This window comes from Rhinatrema bivittatum, chromosome 2, assembly GCF_901001135.1.
Source record: "Rhinatrema bivittatum chromosome 2, aRhiBiv1.1, whole genome shotgun sequence".
In the NCBI taxonomy this organism is placed as follows: Eukaryota; Metazoa; Chordata; class Amphibia; order Gymnophiona; family Rhinatrematidae; genus Rhinatrema; species Rhinatrema bivittatum.
The window spans coordinates 34,578,538-34,590,229 of NC_042616.1; the positions used below are offsets into that span (position 1 = coordinate 34,578,538).

Consider the following 11,692-nt stretch of genomic DNA (forward strand, 5'->3'; position numbering starts at 1 on the left):
GCTGATTTATGATATAATGACCAACTCATTTTCCTGGTTTAGCATTTTAAAGCTGATTCACAAAACCGGCCGCTGCTTCCTGCGTTTCAAAGACGGGCACCTGATCTTTGTGCCAGACGCGAAGCTTCGCCGGGAATTGCAAGGAGAACTTAATCTGTTTCTCATGCAGCTTAGAGCTTCTGAGACATGGACCGAATAATCCTGAAACAGACTGATCTCGTAAGTCTCAGAATGGAGCCAAATCTTTTGTTTGTGTTGGTAATTTAAAAATTTAGCGAAGGCAAGCCTCGGCTTTTGCAGGGTTGCTCTTTTTATGCCGTTTCGGTGTGCTTGCTTTATAGTGACGCAACCTTTTAAATCGGGAAGATTCAATGCATCAGGTAACCAGGCTTCCAAAAGGGTTCCCAGCTCTCTATCCTCCAAAGTCTCGGGGAAACCCTAGAAACCGGATATTAGAGCGCCTTTCCCTGTTCTCCAAATCATCTAGTTTGTCACGGAGCTCCCCTATGATTTTATCATGCGCCGCCATTTTACCTGCGTTAGCGAGGGAGTCATCTTCTAAGAGGTGAGTACGGCCTTCTGCATGCTTAAGTCACGGGATAAACTCTGCCAAAGATGCTTTAACCTCCATAATTTGAGATGTTATATTAGCCAATTTTTTGTCCAAGGCAGCGTGTATTACCTCTTTGATATCCGCTATGGTAGCAACTGCTGCCCGACTCCCTTTATTTGATTCGGTATCAGGCGCCATTTTGGGGTCTGGTCCGCGCGTTTTTTCTTTTTCCTTCCTTTGGTGGCCGTCACCGGAGAAGTGCGCTGCATGTAGGTCTCTATGGACATATGCCCTTAGAGATGGGGGTGCTCAAATTAGCTACCATTTCACGAGATGAGCAGGATTTCTGGTGATTGGTAGAGCTGGCCCTCAGAGCCTAGGAAAATCCGTCTCACCAGGCTCACCAAATCACATGACTCCTATTTTAGATTTTTATATTTCCGCTTTTCATGCTTTTTTTCAGCCCGCTGCTCTAACCACTCGGCTACTCCTCCACTCCATGCGGACAATGCAGTGTGTTATTTCTTTTGATTCATTTGAAGGGACTGGTAAGTGAAACAATCAGCCCCTACCTAGGATGTTAACTTTTTTTTTTGCTGAGCTCAGTGTTTCCCAGTTGGTTGTATATATCAGTGTAGTCAGCGAGTCAGCTTTACTCCATCTCCCTCTGCTGGTAGGTGTGCACAATGCACTGGTGTAGATTGGCCAGCCTTCCTTAGAGGATAGGAAATCATCAGGTAGGTAGTAATTTCTCCTTTGTTTTTGTATTTCATAACATAGAGCCTTTATAGCTAAGTTAACGCATTCTGAGCCCTGTAATAAGTGCCAGGCTGCAGGGGGAACGCTGGACCCTGGTTTCTGGGCCTGTAAAATTATTCAGAGGTTCTGGCATAAGGTATCATTCTATATGACATGAATTGTGGGCTCTACTGAGATTGTTTTGTTTGATCCTTGTAGTCTCTCTCATAGGAATAAATATATTAAACTATGGTTGAAAAAAAGACTTCTTACTTGGGAAAAAAGGAGCATTTTACATTCTTGCAGAAACTCTCCTCCTCCTGGTTTCACCTATTGCAGGAATGCACTAAACAATCTTTGTTGTTATGTAGAAAATTGTTGCGTCCCTCGCTGCTCGATGCCCTCCTAACCACTGTGGCGACTCCTTCCGGGCCTGATGGATGGTTTGCTGCCGCAGTGTCTTCTTGCCGTCTTCCTCCAGTGTCCCCGGAGCGGCACGACGCTGTGGATCCACCATGTTCCTGATGACTTAGGGCGCGTGCTCCAAATAATGTACCAGCAAGGGCGCGAAACTCAGGGGCATCCCCCTGAACTGACGTCATCCGCTTCCAATATAAAAGGTCTCAGAAATTGCTAACGGATCGAGTTAGCAAGGATTTGGATTCGTCCAAGCTATTCTGCCTCCTCGGACTTTCCAGGGGTACCCGCTCCTCGGGGGCCTAGCTCTATTTTCTTTATTTCAGATTGCAGATAGGAACCAGTACTCGCCGCGAGGGCCTATGTTCCTGAATACACTGAAGATTCTCTACTGCCTGGAAGCTATCACAGATACAGACATTTGTGAGTTACTATCGCTCTCTCAGAGCTTTCCCTGGAACCAGGTACTCGCTCCTCGAGGCCTAACCCTTTCCAGCTACTGAGCTTCCTAAAGACCTTATGTGAGTTGTCATCCAGTTCTGGCTATGAACACAACATACCCTGTCTACTCACTATCTATAGTTCCTTTACAGCTCAGCAACCCTGGGATCGCAGTTCCAGGATCTGAGGGACTTCAGCCCTGCCGGGCATATCAGCTCACTACTGCCACCTCTGGTGGTTCTACTAACCTGTTTAATAAAAGAATTATCTGTGTCTGTCTCCATACTCAAGCCTAGCCGGTGGTCCCTCTCAGGATATCCTCCTGGGGGTGCTGTCATCTACCATCGGTCCAAGGATCCACCTATCTACACTCCTCTACAGCTGAGTGTCCTCTCCAAGCACTCCGCTGGTATCAGATGGCTACTCCTTCCCTACCAGGAGACTTCAGCAACAGTTAACAGTTTGTTAGTATTCCCTCTACAGGAGCTAAGCATATCAATTTACTACTTCTCCTTCCACAGGAGCAGATTCCTACAGATTGCTAACTCCGTACGGAGATTCATAACAGATTGCTAACTCCTTCCTCTTGAGGTGTCATTCACAACTAGCTTGCTTATTCCTCCCCTTCATAGGAGTTTAAACATAACAGATTGCTAGCTCCTCCCTCCAGAGGAGCTCGCATATAACAGATTGCTAACTCCTCCTCCCTCAGGAGTCGAAGCACAACAAAAATGAGCACTAAAGCAAACTCTTTCAAGAAGAAGAACAATTTTTTTTTGCATTATATGGATCTTATATTTGGACTCCTTACTGCACAAAGCGTGAAGCCACGTTTCTAATGATCTTTGACTGACTTAGGTTTTTGTATTCTTTTACCACTGCTTATATTCTTTTTATTATTGTATTGTTCATGCATGAAGGTGAACTTATGGGGTATTTTGCAGGCTGAATGTAGATGATGTAGTGGGAAGGGAGGGTTGGGAGTTAATGAATAATGACGGATAACTATCATTCTGTTCTTGCCATGGGATGTAAAGATCCAGACGTTACTGTGTCAAGTATAAAACATTTGTTGTCATTAAACTATTAATAAAACAGATTTAAAAATAAACAATAATAAATGTGATTCCTTTATATTAGACTAAATACATTTCTAGTCTAACTTTTGGAAGTTAATACCCACTACACACTGCTTAATTTTCTGTGCTTCTCTGTTTGAATGTCTTGTTAAAAAAAAATCCCCTCTAAAAATCCTACAACTACAAAAAAAAAAAACAAACCCAAATATTCCAGCTTCCCAAACTCTTCAGTGGTCTCGTTCTTCAGTCTCTGGAAAAGACGCAAAACAGGGACAAAGTATAACACAGGCAGCTGTCACCATCAGAGCCTTCTGCACTTGGTGACCGGACCCTCCACCAGGGCGCTAGTCTCAAAACTTTGAGGATCTGACTCCACTCCCAGGAGATCACTGCCTATCGTTGGGGGTGCGTGAGTGCTCGCTCTGTTTACAAGCTCTGAAGGGTTCGGCCCAGCTCTGTCTGATTATTTTTCCTTCCTCAGGGAATCCATGATGGCCTTCATTTCCCTGCACTTCACCAGCGTGAGGGCAGACGCGTCACAGCAGTGATTGAGCTGAGAGATAATGTCCAGTCCCTGCTTACAGCGGCTTCTGCTTCCTGTTACCCCTGCCCTGGGACTCTGCAGGGACCAGGGATCAGCTCTCTCCTGTTTATAAGGGACAGTATCTCTTTATTTTAGATTGAGATTTATTTTCATTGATAGTTCAAGGTGTTATATTCAGGTACTGTTGGTATTTCCCTGTCTGCAGGGAGCTCACAGTCTAAGGGGCCTATTTACTAAAGGTTTTCTCCTATTTTGTGGCTACGAGAACAATGCTTAGTAAATAGGATCCTCAATTTGTAGCGATTGTCTCAAAATTGCTTAAAATTGAAATTTAAAAAAATCCTTAAATATCGTGTTCCATTGGCCTTCCAGAGGCTGCAGCGGATCCAGTCGACTGGAGTCAGTTTCACAGAAAGAGAATCACTCCTGTTCTTAAGGAGCTTCTTAATCCATTTTAATTGCTTTCTTTGGAATGTTTGTTTATATTTGCAATTAAAAGTGCTTATCGGAGCTGTGACCTCTTGCTGTCTCCCTCCATGAAACATTCCCTAAGCGATATGCAACTTTCCACTGTGAGAACCTGGCACGGACCCCTGAAGCAAATCATTCTCAAAATGCAGATCTGCGTCAGGTTCAGATAGTGGAAAGTAGAATATCGCTTGGAGATAGCATGAAGTCACAGCTTAACTGCAAATATGACAAAAATTCCAAAGAAATTCATTAAAAATTGAGAAGTGCTTACTGTTCATTTTTGAAAGGAATTTCAGTTGAGGTCTATGAATGTAGTGAAGCACAGATTACATTTCCAATGAAGACCTCCATTAATATTCTGTAGTGAGTGCTGGACATCACAGGACTATTTAAATACAATATAAAAACAGGCCCATTCAATAAAGTCCGCGGGAGAGCCGGCGCTCCGAGGCGAGCGCCCGCTCTCCCGACGCGCGCCCAGGCACCTCTCCTGGGCGGGCCATTATTTATTTAAATTAGGGCCCGCGCTAATAGGGAGGTGCCAGGGACACTAGCGCATCCCTAGCGCCTCCTTATTGGCAGAAGCGGCGGCTGTCGAACCCACGGACAGCCACGGGTTCGGAAAACAGACGCCGGCAAAGTTGAGTGTCCGTTTTTCAACCCGCGGACTGCGGGCAGATTTTTAATTTTTTAAAAATACGTTTTTTGTTTTTGTTTTTTTTAATTTTTGGGGCCTCCGACTTAATATTGCTATGAAAAAACTGCTTTTCTGAACACTTTCCCCGTGCCGTCTGAAATTAACTCCTGCCTTTGGCAGGCGTTAATTTCTGAGAGTAAAATATGCGTTTTGGCTGCACATTTTACTTTCTGTATCATGCGGGACTAATAGGCTCATCAACATGTATTTGCATGTTACGGGCGCTATTAGTTTTGGGGAGGGGTTTGGCCGTGAGCTTTCCACGCACTATTACCCCTTATAGTATAAGGGGTAATAATAAGAGTGTAAAAAACGCGCGACTAAATAGGGGCTAAATGGTGCGCTCGGCTGAGCGCACCGTTCTGTATCGGCCTTAGCTGTGGCGGCAGTGCAATCACCGTGGTGAGTCCACACAGGCAAGGCTGGAGACCAGGTTTGGCAGACAAGGCAGGCTGAAGAAAAGGCTGGGCAGGCAGGATAAGGCAGACAGGCAAGGCTTGGTACTGGATAGGACCTGGAACTAGATGAGGCAAGGCAACAACTGGACTCTGGTACAAGCAAGACTGGATACTGGAACAGATGGGACAAGACCAACAAGGCAGACTAGGGCAGGATTCAGACAAGGGAACAAGGAACATACAAGCCTGAAGGCAACAAGGCATTAGACAGAGTAGACGAGAGGGCCTCAAGGCAAGACAGAAGCAAAGCTGAAGGCCTGTAGGCCACAAGGTAAGGCAAGAACAAGGCTGAAGGCCCATAGGCCAAGGCAAGGTAGGAAGAAGGCAGAAGACCATAGGCCACAAGGCAAGACAAGAACAAGGGTCAGGTCATGGAGCCAGAAGTGATGCCATGAGAAGACAAGGCTACTGTAGCAAGACAGGTTTACATAGAGTTGTGACTTGGGTGTGGCAAGATCAGAAAGGAGGAGCTTTACAAGGCTGGAGGTGAGGCTTACTGAAGGCCTCTTCTGGTGGTGAGGTGTCATTGCAGCAGGAAGATAGGATAAGGCTGTGTAGCAGACGAAATCCCAACAAACATTCTGAGAATTTTATACAACTCCTCTAGATCCAGAGATGTGCTCTAGTTCATCCCAGAATACTGCAGAAAGGAGGTCATTCAGCTGCCTTACACCCCTGTACCCTCGGAGGTGTTAATGCTGGGAAAACCTTGACCATTGTCACTGGGAGTCTCACTCACATCAAGTAATGTCTGTCCTTTATTTTCTTATCCAGGAATCGAGGAGTCCAAGAGAAGATATGAGGGGAGACATCCTGAGGGACCCACTAAACATCTGGAAGTGACTAAACCTATATCCGAGAAAGATGGAGCAGAAACCTGCCCATGTTGTGACTGGGGGACAAACTGCTGGAATCAGTGCAAGCCAGAGGAAAGGCTGAGAAATCCTGCAGGAGACTCCACTGAGAATGTGACTCCCTGTGCGCAAAGTACACAACACCTGAGAGAACAGGCTGCATTGAGACCCTTTTCAGGCAGTGAATATGCAAGTAAAGTAATATTAAAATGTCAAAATAACATTCATACAAGAGAGAAAACATTTCCATGGAGTGAATGTAATAAATGTTTCATTTATCCATTACAACTGAAAATGCAGCAGCAAATCCACTCAGGAGAAAAGCAATTTACATGTACTGACTATGATAATGGTTTCATTTGGAAATCAAAAATGAAAAGTCATCAAAGAATGTATACAGCAGAGAAACCATTCATGTGCCTGGAGTGTGATAAAAGTTTTAGTATGAAATCAGAACTGAATAGTCATGAAAAGATCCACTCAGGAGAGAAAGCATTTACATGCAGTGAGTGTGATAAAAGCTACAGCTGTAAATCAAGGCTGAAAAGGCATGAAATGATCCACACAGGAGAGAAACCATTTACATGCACCTGGTGTGATAAAAGCTTCAGTTTGAAAGAGGACATGAAGAAGCATGAAAGGATCCACACAGGAGAGAAACCATTTACATGCAGTGAGTGTGATAAAAACTACAGCTGTAAATCAAGACTGAAAAGGCATGAAAGGATCCACACAGGAGAGAAACCATTTACATGCAGCTTGTGTGATAAAAGCTTCAGTTTGAAAGAGGATATGAAAAGGCATGAAAAGATCCACACAGGAGAGAAACCATTTACATGCAGTGAGTGTGATAAAAGCTACAGCTGTAAATCAAGACTGAAAAGGCATGAAAGGATCCACACAGGAGAGAAACCATTTACATGCAGCTTGTGTGATAAAAGCTTCAGTTTGAAAGAGGACATGAAAAGGCATGAAAGGATCCACACAGGAGAGAAACCATTTACATGCACTGAGTGTGATAAAAGCTTCAGTTGGAAATCAGAACTGAGAAAGCATGAAAGGAGCCACACAGGAGAGAAACCATTTACATGCACCAGGTGTGATAAATGTTTCAGTTGGAAATCAGAACTGAGAAAGCATGAAAGGACCCATACAGGAGAGAAACCTTTTACATGTACTGAGTGTGATAAGAGCTACAGCTGTAAATCAAGCCTGAAAAGGCATGAGAGTATCCATACAGGAGAGAAACCATTTACATGCACAATGTGTGATAAAAGCTTTAGTTTGAAAGAGGATATGAAAAGGCACGAAAGGATCCACACAGGAGAGAAACAATTTACATGCACTGGGTGTGATAAAAGCTTCAGTTGGAAATCAGAACTGAGAAAGCATGAAAGGAGCCACCCTGGAGAGAAACCATTTACTTGCACTGTGTGTGATAAAAGCTTCAGTTTGAAAGAGGATATAAAAAGGCATGAAAGGATCCACAGAAGACAGAATCTGACCACATGCACTGAGTGTGATAAAAGCTTTAGTTGGAAATCAGAACTGAGAAAGCATGAAAGGAGCCACACTGGAGAGAAACCATTTGCATGCACTGAGTGTGATAAAAGCTTTACTTATAAATTAACACTGAAAAGGCATGAAATGATCCATACTGGAGAGAAACCATATATATGCACTGAATGTGATAAAAGATTTCGCTATAAACCAGAATTTATAAGGCATGAAAGGATCCATACAGGAGAGAGGCCATTTACATGCACTGAGTGTGATAAAAGTTTCATTTGGAAATCAGAACTGAAAAGGCATGAAAGAATCCACACAGGAGAGAAACCATTTACATGCACTGAGTGTGAGAAAAGCTTCAGCAGGAAATCAAAACTGAAAAGGCATGAAAAGATTCACACTGGGGAGAAACCATTTACATGCACTGAGTGTGAGAAAAGCTTCAGTAGGAAATCTCATTTGAAAAGGCATGAAAGGATCCACACAAGAGAGAATCAGTTGGAGAAAGTGTCTCTCACCAAGTTTTGCTGAGTATCTTCATGTGTTGATCCTGTTGCATAATATGTAAAACTAAATCTCAGCTAGGCGACTATTACTAGTGAAGTGTGATAAGAAACCAAAAAAAACATTCATACTGGCTGCAGGTCACCCAGGATAAAAAGGTGCTCAGTATTAGTCTAAGCCCTAGGATTAATGCTGGTGGAAGCGATAGTGCTGAATCTTCAGGTGAAGGTAAAAACCCTGATGTTGTTGTAGGCCATGTTGATGCCGTTCATGGAGTCACTGCAGCAGCCGATAAACTACAGGTGCTAATGAAAAAATTTAAGAGGATTATCTACTGCTGTGTGGACCCCTGAAGACAGTAAGGGGATGAATTACTCCTATTTTTATGCCAGAAACCCCATTCTTACATCTATAGGGAAAGAGAGCTCACCAAAAAAATGGAAGAAAGAGCAATGATATCAAAGGCAAAGTTGCATAAGGCAATCAATAAAAATCTTAGACCTTTATTTGGCCAGATCATAACACAGAAATACTTAAGTGGCAGCATCTTGAAAGAACTGAAGGATGAAGCTGGAAGAGAAGGAAATGTAGAGAGGAACATCCCAAGGGAGAAAAGAGCACAGCAGTAAAGGTACCAAAGACCAGAACAAAACAGGCCAGAAAGAAGAGAAAAAAGGAGGCACCCAAACAAAAAAGGACCACCGGAGCAGGGATGCCCGAGCAGCCAGATGGGGTGGGGAAGGCAACTGGTGGGGTATCCCTGGGGGATGTGGATAAGCTGTCAGGACAATTAAAGAATATCACAGTAAAGATACCAAAGACCAATGAATAAACAAGCCAGGAAGAAGAGTGGGTTGGAGAAGAACAAGGCAGCCAAACAACTAAGGACCATTATCTAGAGATTTAAGGATTAATATCTCTAACTTGCTGCACAATAAAAACAAAATATTTTTGCAGTACAAGGTAAACATCCATGCTAGACGAACAGGCATCCACGAAATGCCAGGACCTAGCCCAATTCTTCCATGATAAAATAAAAACTATCATGACCCGCTTCCCCAACACTTCATCCCACTCTAATGCCCTCAAGACATCCCCCAATCCTCACTAAACTCATTTGAAACCTCCGAAATAGAATCCCTCCTGAAAAACATGAAACCCTCCTCTCACCCATCTGACACCATCCCTACAAAACTCCTCCTCTCTGTTCCCAACGCTATCGCCCAGCCACTAACACACATCATAAACCGATCCATCACACTGGGACACGTCCCCACTTCACTAAAACAAGCAATAGTTAAACCCATCCTAAAGAAACCAAAGCTCGACCCTACTGAACCGTCCAACTACTGCCCCATCTCCAACCTACCCTTCATATCTAAAATCCTTGAAAAAGTAGTCAACATACAACTCAGTGACTACTTAGAAAATAATAACATCCTACAACACTCACAGTTTGGCTTCCGTAAATACTTCAACACAGAAACCCTCCTCCTCTCCCTCACCGACCACCTTCTCAAAGGCCTAGACAAAGGTCAATCATTCATACTCGCACTATTAGACATATCCGCTGCGTTTGACATCATAAGTCATAAAATCTTACTTGACCGCCTTTCTGAAATTGGCATTGCAGGTACCCCATTGCAGTGGTTCACTTCTTACCTAAAAGACCGTCAATATAAAGTCAGACTAGGGAACCACGACTCCAACGCAATTAACCTTCCCCAAGGAATTCCCCAAGGCTCATCACTCTCCTCGACACTATTCAGCATATACCTCCTACCCCTCTGCCATCTCCTTTCAGAACTCGGCCTAACTCACTTCATCTATGCAGATGATGTACAAATCGTCATCCCAATCACAGACTCCCTATCCAATGCTATCAAAACCTTGGAAACAGCACTTACTGCCATTAACAACCTCCTCACCAGCCTCAATCTTGCACTCAACTCCTCAACTCCTCAAAAACCAAATTCATGATTATCTCACCCCACACAACCAACCAAACCCACTCCCCCCCCCCCCCCCCGCCATCGATCACCATCCCCCATCATGTAAGAAACCTTGGCGTCTTCATTGATGACCAACTCAGCCTCAAAAAATTCATCACTACCACTATCAAAGACTGTTACTTTAAACTACAAACCCTGAAAAAACTAAAACCTCTCCTCCACTTCAATGACTTCAGAACAGTGCTCCAAGCAACCGTATTTTCAAAGATCGACTATTGCAACTCACTCCTCCTTGGCCTTCCCAAAATCCACATCGCACCCCTCCAAATGCTCCAGAACTCAGTCGCTCGCATCCTCACCAACACCAGAAGGAACGAGCACATCACTCCAATCCTCAAGCAGTTACACTGGCTACCCATACTACAACGCATCCAATACAAAACCCTCAACATCATTCACAAAACCCTATGGGGCAGATTTTCAAAGGGATATGCGCGTAACCCCCGAACAGCTGCCCCTTCCACCCCCTGTGCGCCGCCGAGCCTATGTTGCATAGGCTCGGCGGCGCACGCAAGCCCCGGGACGGCGCGTCATCGGGGGGGCGTTCCAGGGGCGGGGCCGTGGGCGTGGTTCCAGCCCGGGGCGTTTCGGGGGTGTGGCCGAGGCCTCCGAAACTGCTCCCGGGCTGGGGAATCGCTCGTCGGCAGCTGGCTGGCCCGCGCGAGTTACGCCTGCCTCGGGCAGGTGGAACTTTTATAATAAAGGTAGGGGGGATTTAGATAGGGCTGGGGGGTGGGTTAGGGAGGGGAAGGGAGGGGGGCGCTGGAAAGAAGTTCTCTCCGAGGCCGCTCCGATTTCGGCGCGGCCTCGGAGGGAACGGAGGCAGCCTGCGCGGCTCGGCGCGCAGGCTGCCGATTTTGCGCAGCCTTGCACGCGCCAACCCCGGATTTTAAAAGACACGCGCGTATCTATTAAAATCCAGCGTACTCTTCTTTGCGCCGGATGCGTGATCAAAAGTACGCGAGCGCGTGCTTTTTAAAAATCTGCCCCCATGTAACCAAAATATGCACTGGCTAAATGACACCTTTGTCCCCCGCAACACCAACAGACCAACCCGACCACGATACGCAGCAATCTTAAACACACCCTCGCCCAAACTGACCCACTACAGTTCCACCAAAGAACGAACCCTTTTCTTCGCAGGCCCCACCCTATCCTCTGACCTGCGACAAGAACTCAATCCACAAAAATTCAAACGGAAACTAAAACCTGGCTTTTCATACAAGCTTTCACATGATCCGCTCATATCCCACCCACACATTTTCTCCCTCCCCCCTTTCCCTCTCCCTCTTTCCCCTTGCCATGCGAAATCACCCAACCCTTATATTTATTACACGTTTCCACCATGATACAGAAATGTGATCCATAAAGTTCGCATAGATTCCAAATCCTTCAAGCTGCAATCCTCCAGAAAT

The 11,692-nt window shown here is 45.0% G+C and overlaps 1 protein-coding gene across 1 annotated transcript in view; it reads left to right on the forward strand.

Annotated features, from left to right (window-relative positions):
- Positions 1-10,517, forward strand: part of LOC115083179 — a 136,447-nt gene extending 125,930 nt beyond the window's left edge. Inside the window, exon 14 of the mRNA XM_029586985.1 lies at positions 6,173-10,517. Within this exon, the coding sequence (XP_029442845.1) occupies positions 6,173-8,292 (2,120 nt within the window). The 3' untranslated portion in view covers positions 8,293-10,517. The remainder of the gene's footprint in view (positions 1-6,172) is intronic.
- Positions 10,518-11,692: the final 1,175 nt, after the last annotated feature.